The sequence below is a fragment of the Apteryx mantelli genome, chromosome 3 (genome assembly GCF_036417845.1).
Source record: "Apteryx mantelli isolate bAptMan1 chromosome 3, bAptMan1.hap1, whole genome shotgun sequence".
Taxonomy (NCBI): Eukaryota; Metazoa; Chordata; class Aves; order Apterygiformes; family Apterygidae; genus Apteryx; species Apteryx mantelli.
In genome coordinates, this window is record NC_089980.1 from 98,362,338 (window position 1) to 98,378,495 (window position 16,158).

The following is a 16,158-nucleotide window of genomic DNA, read 5'->3' on the forward strand; positions in this document are numbered from 1 at the left end:
AGCCTTTTTCAGAATTTCTACTGGTTCCTTTTGTATACTCTTATATTTTATAATAACCTAGTATAATATTTTCAGTGTTTTTCCTATGGTGGTCTGTAAAATAAATTAATAAAATAAAATAAAAAATAAAATTATTTTGAATATAGAAAGTTAATTATTTTGACCCTAATACCAATTTTTAATAATTTAGTGTTTATGCTTTTCTGATTTTCTTCTTGCATGTTCTTTCAATTTAGTATTTCTAGAAATATTACTACATGATAAAAAGAGTTGAAAAGCAGCGAAGAATAACTAGCCTAAGCAAGAAGCAAAACATAATTGTAATGTCACTATAGTAGAATCAAAATTATGGCTTAAGAGACTGCTTAAGAAACTGCTTCTCTTTCCTTGGTTAAGGTATTGCAGCAGAGTGCACAGTTCTACCTGACAGTTTAAGTGAACACAGGAGAAATACAGTTTATTTATTCTATTCTTAAGAGGGTGCCAACAGCATCCTGTGAATATGGTGGCCTCTCTGCCATGGCATGAGGTTTTATTTGCATTCATGCCTTAGTCTGTAATAATGACATACTAGGATAATTTATTTGTATAATGAGGTATAAAATTTGTAAAATGATGTTGTTACCTTTATCTTCAAAGGTATTTGTGAAAACTGTTCAAATGATGTTTGAAAATATACTTACTGAATATATGAGGATGTTACTTTTGTTCTTGGGACTGCTTTTCTTCAATGTTTGTAACTTGCAACAATTATTTCTGCCTAAAATGTGATAATGCATCAGGAACAACTTTTAAAAATAGTTAAAAGCATATATGGAGCATAACACTGGAATTCTTTGTATACTCCTATCACAAAAATGGTGTATTTTAAAATAAAATATAGAAGCATTCAGACCATAATTAATCCCTATTGATATAGGGATTTAGGGATATAGTTATGTTAAATATGGGGGTTTAGAATGTGAGTGTGGTTACAGTGATTTTCCTTAAATTTTATCTGACTGTCCCATTTGTGTATTAAATTGGTTATATTCCGTTTTTGTCCTTGATCATCCACTAATGCATATGCTGAGATATTCTTACTAATAAAGATAAAGCTGTGCACAAAGGTCAGTCAGGGCACTTTGGAATGTCAGGGGTTTTTTTCTTTCAGTTTTGTATCAAACGTGGAATAGATGTGAAGCAAGTGTTATCAGGATTGGAATCTCTTGACCAACAAACTCTGTGAAGGCTGCAAATGTCTTTGGGCAATATGTGGAGGACAAAGTAGTTAGATCAGATCCCAGCCCTATTTTAGCTGTCTTTTGCTGCTTCTGACTGTAAGATGGAACTAGGACATGCATCTTAATCCCGCTATCTCATCAGTGGAATTGGTATTTCTATATAATCATATCTGTTACGGTGAAATTCCTTCCACGCGGACACTAAGGATGTTTCAGGTATCAATCTACCACTTTGATCAACCAAAAAACTCTGATCTGACGAGAGTTCTTTTCAGTAGCAGAGCAAATCGTGCTGGGTGCTGCTCCTCATCTGTTGATGAAAGCAGTCACTTCTGTCTACACCATCATTAGAAGAACAGATTCCACAGGTATGAAGCTGAGGTTTTTAGAAGTTTCTCTGCAATCTTGAATGCACTCAAGTACTTGCCTAACTTGCTTGGTTATCTGATATAACATAACAGTGAGGTCTTGTTAGATTTAACAAAGCCTTGACAGCAGACTATGGCACTATTGAGTTCTTAATAAAAAAAAAAAAAAAGAAGAAGAAGAAGAAAAGACACCCAAAACCCAGATAAAAAGCACCAGGTGCTGTCTACTGGTATGCAGTTTACTTGTCTAGAATCAGGCTTTTTGGTTGCAAAAGCTAGTGAAAGAAGCAGGCAGCAGTCAAGAATAAAACAAAAAAATACAGAATTGAGTGACTTGATTTATGTGGAGTGATGAACTATTCATCAACTAGAATGTACATCAAGATAAATTTTAGGATTGCCTACTAACAGATGCTGCAAGATATTATTTGATGACCTGTCATCAGTTCTTGGATTTTGATGATGCATTATTGTGTGAATTTAAGGAAGAAGTTACATTTTCCATTTCAGAGGGATAGTGGATACTTGAAGCATTGCTCTAGGCCACTCTGCATGCCTCTGATACTGTGCCTATTTCATGGCAGTTTTCCTCCTGAAAAAACATGTAACTCAAACCACTGTCCCTGTACTTTGTCTTCCTACTGCACACTTAACCTTTCTAAAGCCATGCAGCCATGCCCCTTACCTCTCTTCAACCCATCTACTGCACACCCTGTATTTTCCACTCCATACTCCCTGCTTTCCAAGCCTGTCTGACCTCAGTGCTGCTGGCTAGAACTGCAAGTCCCAGCACTGGCTGTGTTCCTGCACAATGCACCACAGACCTTGCAACAGAGCAAGCAAAGGAGCTGCTGCCTCGCACAGGAGCAAGTTACCGCGTTCAGCTAATCTGCAGTAACTTGCTCCTGTGAGAGGTAGCGGCTCCTAGCTCCACCCCTGCTCCCTTTATTTCTGTGCATGCTCCTTTCTGGAAAGTTTCTTCCATACTCTGCACAGCAACACTAGGATGCGGATAGTCCAGAGGAAATCTAGCAGTTGGTAGATGAACTGTGCGTGAACCAGTCTCAAGATACGCTTTCAGACTAGTGGTTTGCATAGCACTGTGGGATAGCCAGCATAGATTTGCAAGATGACGCTTCGAGTCTGAAGGGGTAAATGTTTAGGATTCTGATCAAGCTCAAGTGGTATCCTTGAAGCCTATCTCTCAACAGTACATGGAGGAACTGTTTGATGCCTGCTTTCTACTTTCGTGAAGTACTTACTGCTTATTGTCCGAAGCATTTTATGTCAGTGAGCTGTGCTTGAATCTTTGTTGAGGATATCTTGAAATGCCCACCTTCATCTGAAATAGACAACTCTTAGTAAGTTATTACCAGAAATAGAATATGTATGGAGAAGAGAAGGTGACCAATCTTCTTTGGAATGCATTGTGCTTATGAAGTCCATAGTCAAGGATAGGTCTACTTCTGATGGCCAAAGATGATGTTAGGAAGAGGGCAACAGTACTGTGACTGTCCCAGCTCCCGAAGTAAGATCATAGTTAGCTGTGTTTGGGGAGGGTGAGCTTTGCGGTAAATCAGCCTCTGCTGCACAAGTACCCCTAATGCACCAAACTTTCCTATCCCAGAGCTCTGCCCCAGTGCTTTCCAATCCAGGCTATATCGTCGCTCCCTTAGACTTTTCATATCCGTTCAGTTACAAATTCCTTGCTGTCACATACTCCTCCTTATGCCAAATTTCCTGTCACTCGAGCCCTCAGCCCTGTCCTATATTTGCATTTACCTCAGTTTCCCCCATTTATCAAATTCCCTCATTTCTGAAATTTTGCTCCTCATACCCACTATTGCCACCACTTTCTTGGTATTGGTTTGCCTGACCATGCCTACTCCCTCAATTAGCTTCCCTCATGGACACATAGTACCTGGCTCCTGCAGGTAGGATTTTGAACAGGCAGATATATTTTGCAGTGCAAAAAAGGCCAAGTCTGGGATTCTGAAGGCAGAAGATAGGGCATTTGGTTGTAACTATATGGTAGCCCTTTCTTGGTGCTGGGAAGGCCTTTATGATCTGGACATTATATTGGAAAAAGTCAGAAGCAGTTGGTCCTGATGCATTTTTTATGCTGTTTGTATGGAACGTAATGGTATAGCCCTGATATGCCCATCTGGCTAGGAGTCTCCTCACTTGAGTATATGGGACAGCAGTACCAGCAGTGGAATGTTCTGTATGGATAACACATCTTAAGGAGCCACTGCTTCTCAGAGTAGTGTTTTCTTTTCTTTGTTCTATTTTATTGTTATTCACAGAAAAATAAGAATTGTGTTAATAGTATATTGAATAGAATAGACTACAAATAAAATACACTGCAGTCTGTAAGCTGATTATTTTAGGCAACTTTGTGTATACTGTTACAGATTTTCAAGTAAGAGTAAATACATGTGTTGACCTGCCAATATGTTTTTTTGATGATTGCGTTTTGTAATTTTAAGGAGTAATTATTTGAACGTGAATTCAAATATGATAATTGCACTGTGATACTATTGCCACTATTTCATAAGCTGATACTGATTTTGGCCAAATACAGAAAAGAATGGCATGGTGATGTCCAGCTGTTAGCATGGTTAGGTGCTGAGTGCTGTTGATGGTGTTTTGATAATAGAACTATGCAAATGTGAAATTAGAAAAGAAATAGTAGACTGCAATTTTAAAAGAGTGCATTGGCAAAAGGAAACATATAAGTGTTTGTATAGCTGCATACAGCTGAGAAGTCTTCAAAAGCAAATGTTTATCGTGTTATTCTAAAAGAGTAATTAGTTGAGCACTAGGGAGAGAATATCCATATCAATTTAGACATGTTGAACTATATGGTATAAAGTTAATTTTAGGTACTTAAAAGATGCAGCCTTATATTGCCGTAAAGAAGAACAAAAAGAAAGGCTAAGTATAATTTGAACATTCTCATGGGTGAGAAGCACATCTTAATGATCAATTGAGCAGTTTAGAGATCAACTGAGCCCAGTTCCTAGGGGTGAGATGGAGATTGACACATCCTGCTCTGTCTTGTCCCTCTCTTTGATGCACATAGCTTTTTTGATACTGCCAGTGGTGGTTACTGAGGGGGAAGTAACTTTCTTGCCGTAGACTGGCTGGTCTAGAGCCACAGTGTCTCTTACTCCACTCTTCTCGCCTCTCCAGGCTCTTCTATGCGAGCCCAATCCCTGCAAAGTGTGAACTGTGTTGATAAGAAGGACCCTGAAGTAAATGAGTTTATACTGGTCATGAGATTTGGAATTTTTTAATTGCTCAGACCAATTGAGGGGAAAAAAAACAGAGTATTTCTGGAGACAAAATTACGATCATATTGAGATGCTCATTTCAACCTCATTGAGTGCTTATATGGAAAACTGAGCAGCTTTGCATGTTAGTGATATAAATTTTGAACTTCAGAACTCAAGAGGAGTCTTGAAAACTGAAGAAATTATGCCACTTTTTGTTTAAGGAGAATACAAAGGAGAAGTACAAGCAACTTTCCATTCCCTAAATGTTTTGCTAAAATCTGCATTGAATTGTGAAGTGATGTGTGAATGCAGAGGAAAAAAAAAAGTGAAATGTTTTTCAGCTGAGATAGTGAATTGAGAATAAATAGTAGTAAGTTTGTAATTCTGTGTCCATATCAATCTATTTAGGGAAGCAATCCTTGCAGTATGTTTACAGATTTTGGATGTACACTACTAACAGTAAGTTAAATAATATAGACAGCTGTGAGGTCTCTTGGAGAGATCAGTCCTGAGGTTCACTAGGTGTTCATTACTTATAAATGAAGCCTTCCTAAAGACTCAAATTTGTAATGATCCTACATTTCTATTCTGTAAAGAAAACAACATGACCATGAGAGAATAATCACACTGTATATCTTTTTTTCTTTATGTCCCTTAATAGAAATGCAGCTGGTAAATTTTTTTTCCTTCTCTGCCTTACAAAAATTATTTGCTCTTCTTTTTAAAAATACTTTGTTGCTTTAAGATATCCCTCTCTCACATTTAGTGACATTCCTTGAATGCTTTTTATAGATTCTCTCTTAACCAGTTGCCACTAATTATTTCACATACATTTCTTTTCATTTAGAAAACCCTTAAATATTTTCTGAATTTGCTTTATGCTCCTGGAAAAAGGTTTGATCAATATGCTGGCTTTTTCATCTCCAGAGACTTGCATTCGGAATGAATTTGATTTATCATGACTAAAAATGAGTTTGACAAGCTTATCCTGACTTCCTTATGTCAATACTGCAGAACCATTGCGAAACAGTAAAAGTCTTCCAGACTGAGCCCGGCACATTAATGGGCCAAATATATGGAAGCTAGCTACTTGCCTGCCCGTGCTGTGACTGACTTTCTCCAATCTTTACTAATCTTTCCTTCCTTTGGGTATTCCTGTCAATCCCGAGGATATTTTTGTATACACTATCTAGTTACAAAAGGATTTTGAAGATGATACACAGTTTGACACCGCTGCTTACTTACTGTTTTATATACTTGACTGCTTCAACTTTGCCATCTTGCGGAGTTGCACCAGTGCACATTGTTACGGAACCAGTTTAAAGTTGTGTATATCGTATATGTTATGAGAACTGAGAAGACTCAAAACCATAGTAGCATGTGTTCATTGTGTGGAATGAAGGCCAAAACAAAGATTTATTGCCATCTAATTTTTTGTTTTGTTTTGTTTTGTTTTTTAAAAAAAAAAGTCTGGAGATGGTGAGAAATTAGTTTAAAAATGACAAGTTTATACATAGAAAAAACTTGCAGCTCTTTATGAATTTAAAATACATATTTATGATGTATATGCATAAAAATATAAGTATCTTATTAAAAAGAGATAGCTCAGTTAAACTGTTAGACTTGAGCAGAATGACGCCTGTGTTCCTACTTTTTTCTGGGTATTTCTAGTTGGGAGGAAATGTAGTCTATGTGTAGTGCCTTGTTATTAGGGCGAATGGGATATAGAATCAAAGGGAAATATAGTGTTTAATAACTTCATGTAGACTTGGAGCTACTGAAGATTATGATGGGCTATGAATGTCTCTCTTAATCAAAGCACAAATTCTTTCAGTTGTCTGTCACCAATCCATTCTCCTTATGGGGTTTCTGCACTCTAGACCAAGATTTTTAGGAACTGCTAAGCGAGAGGGGATGACAGCTCTGCCTTTGCTTAGCAATAGCAACACAGTGATTCTACCATTTGACAGCACAGTATTCTGTTACACTGTTAGCTGGTCAGTTTTCTTCAATGTTGTTTTTGTCTTCATTTTCTTAGGAATGGCACCCTAATGCTCCTCTGGTGTTTGGGTTTTGTGTTGTAGTAAAATTGACTTTTTGCACAGTCTTTGCAGAAATCAGACTAACTTTTATTCAGAAGTACCACCACTCCTTTGAATCCGCTTGCCCCACTGTCTTTCTGCATATTGCTAGTGTACATACTGTCTTAGAGAATAACCAGCACAAACTGTGTCTAATGCTCTCTTTATTTAGGGAGCCATTAGAAAATACAGCAGGAATTCTTTTGTTATTTCTCTTTTTGCAGTGCTGTCACTTTCATGTTACTCTACATACTTTTATTTGTCCTAATCTGTTTTAACTCTTAGGCCTGCTGCTCTGAATGTGTTTACACTTGTCTTTTTCTCTTGCTGCTCCTCTGTCTCTAACGGTGTCTCATGAATGGAACAGACATGTACCCTGCCGCTCTTGCATGTCGTTGAGTGACATCCATCACAAAGGAGCCCGGGAAGTTACTTTGTTGAAGAGGTTCTTGCACAATAAACCCAAATTACTAGGGCACATCCATCTTTAATGCATGCCTTTCCTTTTGCACTAGTAAGAGTAGAATCCTGTAACTGTGTTTGCAAAGGTAGATCTTGCTGTAACGTAATGAAACTGGTTGCCCTGCTGCAGTTCAGCAATAGCTGTTGGAGATGCAGAAAGCTTATGTGAATGTAAAGTGATATCTTAAAAGATTCTTTTCATTTTTCTAGGCTACTCACCCAGAATGTTGGTCTTCTTTATGTTGGAAACTTTGACAGACCTTTTGCACAAATTAAGGTACGATTAACAAGCTGAGGGGGGAGGAGCTACTTAATTTCACTTTTGTTTGTTTTAAGTCTTGGTTTAGAAAAACTTCAAGTGTATCAATGCAATTTCAGAAAAAACAGTGGGTAATATTGTTATTTTTGTGATGTTTCCCATATTCTGGGTTTGTTTCTAGTTACATCTATGTACTTAGCGTGTCAAAGTGTGTAGTGTTTCCTATCATCTTTTTTTGATTAATTTTGAATCTGGTTTAATTACCAGAAGGAAAATGTTCCTTTTTTTTTTCTTTTTTTTGATTACCTTGTCATTTCAAAACAAAGCCACTTCTGGAACTCTGTAATTCTTCAAGAGCTCCTTACAGGGAAGACATTGCATTAAAAGCACAGATTGTATTCCCAGTATTATTAGATTTATTATGAAAGGCTCATGCAGTTGCTGAAATAAATTTGTCTTTTGTGACTTATTGTTTCTTTCTTTTTTTTTTGACCTATAATGTCAAAGTTGACCTATAATGGTTTCACATTTCTAATTGCCAGTTGCTAATTAGTTATTGTCATGTCCCTTGCAAACAAAAATTGTTTTGAAAGAGGATATGGATTGATTTTCATGACAGTTTCTTTGGGATTTTTCTTAGGGCAAAGAGAGAGAGCCATTAGCATGTTGGTCGTTACACTGGGATGTGGAAATGTGGTATTTGTTTTGCAATGCAGAAATGTCTGCCTGTCCCAAATCATACCTGTAATCACTATGTATTCTGCACTGTTGGCAGCATTGTCCCCCGCATCGTGTGCACACACTTGTGCCTCTCTGAATTTTAAATGCCTTGGGTTTTTTTTTTCACATCGAAATGCAACTTAATTTCTAAAACTTAAATGTGTTCCTTTGCCATCCCTAATTACAGTACTGAAGAACAGCATTCCCAACCGTACCTGGCAAATACAGTATTCAAGATACGGGCACAGCAATGTTTTCTGCTTTGTTTCCCATTCATACCTTATTTATGGTGTGATGCTTGATAAATGTTTGACATATTTTTAGTTTGAGAAGATTAATATGTGACTTTCTATTAATGTACCACTGTGTTTTCATCCTAAGTGTTGTGTTTATCACAGAAAAGACACTTTGGATATTCAGAATAGCTTTCTGTTACTACCTAGAGAAAACAAAGCCTTATTTATCCGCTAATTTATTTGTAGATTACATAAACATGTTCAAAGGAGCTATTTCCCCATGGCTGTACTTTCTAAAGCGTAGCATTTATTTTTGGAACTACAGAAGGATAGTTCTTCATCAGTAAGATGTAAATTTGCACACTGCTGCTCAGCTTAGTTTCTGGTGCTAAAGGTAATCCTAAAATGGTAAGCTAATTTGTCTCAGAAACATTTTTTTTTATGGTCTATATTATTAGCTGCAACTGGGAAGTGGTATACAATTAACAAAGATATGAGCTTTTTTTATCGAGACTTCTATCTGGTTGTTTGGAGATTCTAGAGAGACTTCAGCTGCTCCACAGGAGGAGCTGGTATACAGTGATGGAGTTCCAACTTTTTAGATATCTTCAACAAAAAATAGGGAGTGATATTTTACCATAGGAGTTGGTGCTGCTAAAATAAACTTACATGTTCTGGAGATATACAATGCTCTTTAGGAACTGTTGACATGAGTTTCTTTAATTCTTCCTTCAGTAGTTATTCAAATCTTTAATATGTGGTTGCTAATAATTCCATCAGTTAAAGACCTGTGAACCAAACTTTGTCCTGGTATATACTTAAAACTGATTCTTTGTAACCTTTTAGTTTAGATTTGCTTTTGCTCACTGTGTGATATGTTGGTCTCTCTTGTGATATAAATTACCCACTCATGTTCATTTGCAAACATCACGAGTTTTAAGGTATTCTATTAAGGTTAGGCATTTCTTGCCAAAATTGTGCATTAAGGAATGTACAAAACCACTGTGCTCCTCTGTCAATGAAGATTTATTGCTCAAAGTGAACCATTTTTATACACCAGTACTTCAAATGCATTTTAGTGCCCTTTCAGTAAGACAAATAGGAATGTTACCAGGTCTTTGAAATATTCATACTAGACATATAAACTGCCATGTTAGTACTCAAAAATTCCTATTTCAGTTTATGTACATGTACATAACTGCAGAGAGAGAAAGAGAGAAACTCCTTATTAAAGTATCCCTGCCCAAAGGCAAACAAGTCTGATTTGCCAGAACTATACAGGCAGATAATTGCACAGTGTCTTTGATGAAGTTTGTAGATGGCAAGTCTGGGAAAAGATTTTTGAAATACTAACATCTTTTCTAAGACCATTATTCTCTGTCTTTTTTTCTCATATGCAATAATTCATTAATATTTATACATATTAATATTTATAATGTTTCTGAGACATAGATGAAGTGGTTATATTAACTGAAATTACCTTATCTCCTTCCTCCTGTCTTGCTTTACGTCATATCAATGATAGTGTCAGATGTTTGATCTCTGTACTTCATAATACAAAAGGAATGTGAAGTATTCATTCCTGAAGTTTTTGAATCCTGGATCTGATAGCAGGTAAATTAGAAGAAATGGAAAAAGAGTGCTCTCTTGGCTAGAACAAGACAAATCTGCCTGGAATTTTTCTTTCCAGTAATGTAGTTTTATGTGACTGTTCATAGATATTATAGGATTTTGTACATTACTGCTTTGAAAGGAGTTCTTGGTACAGAGCCCTTAACTAATTTAATATAGGATAGTTCCTCTTACTATTTATTCTGTTTCTAAATTGAATTGTTCTATTTTTTTTTGTTTAACTCCAGCATCTGTTCAAAGGGTTTGTAGAACAGTTTCACTGTAAATATGTTTACTTTTTATATCTTTTCACATTTAGGTAGTTCTATATAAACATTCATTAGTAGTTATTGTTACATACTTACATGTCCATGCAAACAACTTAGGAGCAATTCAGTGATTTTTCAGCTTTTTTTGGATCTTAAGTATGGTCATATTTAAATATCTCTCTCTTACAAACTGGATAAAATTAAGAAGGTTTCTGAAGATCAATATCTCGATCAGCAAAATAAAATATTGACATCCCGTGTGATTAACTGGCAAACTTTCTTAAATCCATTTACATTAAATGTTATTAGTAATCTTTACTAACTATAAAGTTACTAAAGCAACAATTTTATCATATAAATTTTGTGTTTATTAGAAGTGATTAAATTAATTCTTCCAGCATACACAATAGTCACCTGATGAAGGAGTGTGTTATAGGATTTTTAAACTGTTTATAGAACAAGAAGTCTTCATGATATGTATTTCCAGATGTTTTTAAAAGAGAGACTTGATCAGTGTAGATTAAAATGAAAACTTAGGTACACTGTATCTGGTAATTATAACTTCTCTAAAGAAAATTATGTTGCTTCACCAATTCATTATGACTGAAAGTTTTTGCAGTTCAGTTTCTAGTTGCTTCTGGGATTAAAGGAAGCTGTTCAGTACGCTGTGTTCTCCACTATTAATCAGTAATGAATCTTCTGGTAGTCTTTACTCTTGAGTTAATGACCAGTTTCATTTTGGGCTCTTAACACATTAAATTATCATTTAAATAAAGATTAATTACTGCTATTTTATTTTTGGATTTATTTTAAGAGTAGTTATTAAAAAGTTATATTATAAATACTACTTTGTTCACAATAGAACTGTTCAATTTAATAGAATAGGAAGACAGTTACGGTGAAAAGACTATTTTGGAAATAGTGATATGTTCTTAATATTTTGTTTTTATGCTATGAGCCCAGTGGAAAGATTCTGAAAATTTTAAATTTGCTTCTGGGGAAATTGCTGCCGCAGTTACAGCAGTTGTTATGTCAAGGACTAGCACAGAATAAAGCTCTGTACTCTGACCTGCAGCTCAGTAGCTGTTATCTGCAATTTTATCAAACTTAAGAACAGTATTGCTGATTGTGGTAGATAAAACTACCACATACACTCTGAGATTACAGTTTTGTTCTAAGCTGTTATTCGCCCAGCTGCCTCATTTTCCTTCAGTAAATACACAATTAACAAAAACATGATAAAACATAGTAAAGATCTAGCAAAGAGAGGCCTTGCAATGGGTAATTGGCCCAAAATAATTTCTGTGATCACCTCAAAACCAGTATCTTCCAGCTACAAATTGGTCCACCTTTACTCTAAGGTCCACAAGCAAGTTATCAGCACCTCAGTGATTTTACTGTAATATTCCCAAAAGTTGAAATATCTTCAATACAGCTACTTCAGCCTGTCCAGGCATAGAGGATGAACTAATGCTTCTGTCTGAGTACCAGGGTAGATCTCATTCATGACTCCTTCAGCAATATCAAATATCTGTCGGTGATTATCCAAGTGATTGGCCACAATTTGCACAACAATCTTTTCCAAAAAGAAGACTACAGTGACATGAATTGGTGAAGCTGTTGTTTTCAAGAGCTCATTTCTTAAGCCAGAATCAGCTGCTGAATTCTTGACTGAACCTGGCATGTTTTTCTTCGCTGGGGTGCCAATGACTTCTACTATCGATTAGTGATCCCAAAACTGGGCAGGCTACTGTGGCTAATCTAATCCCAAAGCACAGGTGTGTAGCACCTTGTTAGAGCACAGCTCTCCAGACTGTTCAAAATTTAGGAGGAGAATTGGTCCAGCTTTCCCCACCCACCTAAATACTACCCTGACAAGGCTCTACAACAGCAGCCTGGTCTGTGCAGTCTTTTAGCAAAGTATATGTAAAAGTTTTACCTCTGTGCCTATTGGCAGCAACTAACAGTATGTTGGCACCATAATTATATGATGCTCTGCTTATCGGACTTTCCTAAATATTGACAGAGGTCTTTACCTTCACAACCACAGCAGGAAAGGATTTCCAGTTTATCGTAATCTGAGTGTTGTTTCTGCTGCCTATCTCCCCTTCTTATTATTTTGCACTATTAATGTATTTTATGTGATATGAAATGCCATAGAATAAAACATAAGGATATCATGCCTTTAGTTTGAAGAAAATAGCTGGTCACCTTGGCATGGCTTTGCAGTTCACTCTTGACTTACTTATCCACAGAATAAGCTGCCAGTACACTTGAAAAATCATTTTCAGTTATTAGTGGGTTCTACTGAGTCAGGTGCTGTTGGGTTGGAAGCATATTGCTTGCAGAGCTACCCAAGGATTAATCTTGAGAACAAGCTTATTTAATAATTTTATTAATAAGCTTGGTTTTGTTGAGGTTTTATGTACTGATAATGAAAGTTTGAAAGCAGTGCCAGTACAAAGGAGAACTGGCACAGTGAGGACTGGCTGAACCTTCAGTCTAGCTAACAGAGGTAGGATGAAATGTAATAATAGCTCTAAGCATAAAATTATGGAGACATAGAGACCACAAACAAGTCTGCCATCTTCTGAGGCTTCCTTATTTGACAGCGATGTGACTCAAAAAAGACCATGGTTCCTTTTAGGGGAGCTGAGAAAAATGAAATTGGTGCAGGCATGAAAAAAGCAAATGTATCCCTAGACTCTCCGGAGGGAGCCATTCCTGAGAAAATGGAAATACGGGTTCATCCATAGCTGTGCCGTTCTGGTTGCTCACATACGAGACAAATGATTTCAAACCAAAAGAGAACAGAGGCACCACTGGGTTGAACAGAGGCCCATCAAATAAGAAAAGAATAGTGTTAGCTTGGCTTATTTAGTTTAGCAAGACAGTGTGTGAGAAAGATTATGATTTCTGTTTGCAGATATGGTAGCAAAATTAACACGGGCAGTAGGAAGAAGGAAGGGAGAAAATCAGTTTAAACTATTTTGAAAACTGAAGAATATCTTTGACTTTTGAGAACAACAGATCTGGATCTGACTTCCACTAGGAGCAAGTGCCTTTGTAGTTTTAAGAAGGAATGTAATAATTACATGATTTGATGACTGTGAAAGAAGATAGACCTCATAATCTAAGCCTGAGTCTCTATGTTTCATTAAACACAGTTATAGTAACTCTGAATTAAAACACACGCCAAAGTGCTTGTGATTAAGCTATATTCTATCTTTTCTGGAGTTGAAAATATATCTTTGGGTTAAAGTCATCAACATTATTAATTTATATTTGCTATTGTTAACAGTCTCCAAACAGAATTGGTGGCTCTGATATTTTATAGAGAGTTTTATGAGATGTTACAGCAGGTTTTTTTCAGATCCTCTTTGCCCTTGCAAGACATGGCAGCTGCACTGGGTATCATTGGAGTTGCTAGTATTTAGCTGTTGAGAAGCCACATAAGGAATTCTTTTCTCTTCCTTTTTCTTCTTCTGTTTGTCTTTCTTGGAAACCACCTATATTTGTGTCTTGCAGAAGTAAACACATGGAAATAGCTTTAGCACCAACACCTGAGAAGTGGGGCTGATTGCCAAAATAAACTTCCAAATTGAGTGGGAATTTAAGCGTTCCTAATGTTTATGGTTACAAGATTTGCAGTCTTTTTGTGGGAGAGTTATATAATAGGGAGATAATGTCCTCAGGTGCCTGAACCTATCTTTCTTTCCCACTCATTCCTTTCCTCTGTACTGATTTCACATAAAGGGCTGAATCAAATTCAAGATCTTAATTTTTATCTTCAGGGCACTCACATGGTTTGCAGTGCCTAACAAGTTACCTGACTTTGGTTGAAGGGCTGTGTTTGCATTCATCAGGAATGCAGGAAGGTTTTACTTTGAGAGTAAAGTTAATTCTCAGTAGCAAGAGGGTTTTCAAGAGGGCAACCTAGGGCTTCAGATGAATTTCACAGAATCTAAATGTGATTGCATATCAAAATCTTCCTTCCTAAGTTCAAGGTATATTTCTTTGACTTTGTGTCTTAATAATCTGAATATATTTAAAAACAAAATTCTGAAATAGGGACAGCAATAACAGAAACTCTGAGAAAATAAAACACTACCCTACTTGCACAGTTCTTCTTCTGTAAAGGACATGAGGGAAGGTGCTACACAGAACTCACTGAACAAACTGCAAGTTTGAAAAAGGTGTTAGCAAGAAATCACCCACTGCTGATTCCTAAGTTTTATGCTGGTTAAAGATAGCAAATTTAGCTCCTTTTTTTGAGTAGGATACTTTTGAACCATTAGTTTAAGAATTACATAAAGAAATGGTTTAATTCTGTATCCCTTGACTTCCTTTCACTTCTCTACATCTTGGCATTCTTTGTTGGAGGTTTTCTCAAAAACAATTGCTAACTCTTAGGGACATGGGGTCCTGATTGCCTGTGTGTTTTTATAGTCCCTGGAATATGAGAGCCCTCAATCATGCTTGGGAATGCTAGACGCTATAATAATAATAAAAATGAATAGTAATACATTTTCTCTGTGTATGTGTATATATTACATAAATATCAGCATACACTGGGCACACCCTCTGTAGACTTTCTTGCAAAAGAAAGAGAAAAAATATAACCTTCAAAATGTCAGTGTAAACAGGAAAAGAGTAACAGCTAACAAATCTCCATGAACACTGCAAAGAAATGAAGCAATGATTTCATATACTGTCACGATCGCTGTCCGTAAGAACAAAATGTTAATGGGCAGTAATTTATGAATTCCCTGTGTTCTGATGGATCAGATAGTCCCCAGTTTTGCTTTTTCTCATGATTATGCCTATGAATTCAGTTAAAAAATTTGCTCTTTGTAAAGCATGTTGTGTCCCATAGAAGTCCACAGATTTAGGAAGATTACCTCTGCAGATTTCTGTTGTTGCTGCCAATAAGATAGAATAATTGCTGCTTGGTTTTGGACTATGTTTTCTTTTTTTCTTTTCTTTTCTTTTTTTTTTTGTTTTATTGGGCAGCTTTTGTTATTTCAGCTCCTAGTAGTTTTTTTGAAAGTCAGTCCAAGTTTGTTCTTGCTAAGCATAGGGTAAATTAAGCCTTCTGGAAAGGTTAAAATAATAGCTGATTTACTTTAGTTTTTAATACTTTTTTCAGTTTTCTATTTACTTCATTATTATCTGTATAAGAAAAAATCTTCAAATGCTTTTTTGATGAGTATTGTAAAAATGAACAGATTGCAATTCTTTAAGCTTCCCATTTCCTGGGTTTTGGAATATAAATACATCTTAGCAATAGAAGATTAGTATGATAATACCTCATTTCTCAGCAAACTTAGAAATATAAGTGCTGACAAAGGACCCTCTTGAAGTTTAACACAGGAAATGCAGAGTTCTGCACCTGGGACAGAACAACCCTATGCATCAGTACAGGCTGGAGGCATCTTGGTTGGGGAGCAGCTCTGCAGAGAGGACCTGAGGGTCTTGGTGGCAAGAAGTTGAACATGAGCCAGCAGTGTGCCCTTGCAGTGATGAAGACCAACCTCATCCTGGCTAGAGCTAGAGCTAGCTAGAGCATAGCCAGTAGATCAAGGAAAATCATTATTGTCTTCTAGTCAAGCACTCGTGAAACCACATCTGGAGTACTGCATGCTGTTCTG

The 16,158-nt window shown here is 36.4% G+C and overlaps 1 protein-coding gene across 1 annotated transcript in view; it reads left to right on the forward strand.

Annotated features, from left to right (window-relative positions):
• Positions 1–16,158, forward strand: part of RNGTT (RNA guanylyltransferase and 5'-phosphatase) — a 197,704-nt gene that overhangs the window by 156,614 nt on the left and 24,932 nt on the right. Inside the window, exon 14 of the mRNA XM_067294005.1 lies at positions 7,623–7,689. Within this exon, the coding sequence (XP_067150106.1) occupies positions 7,623–7,689 (67 nt within the window). The remainder of the gene's footprint in view (positions 1–7,622; positions 7,690–16,158) is intronic.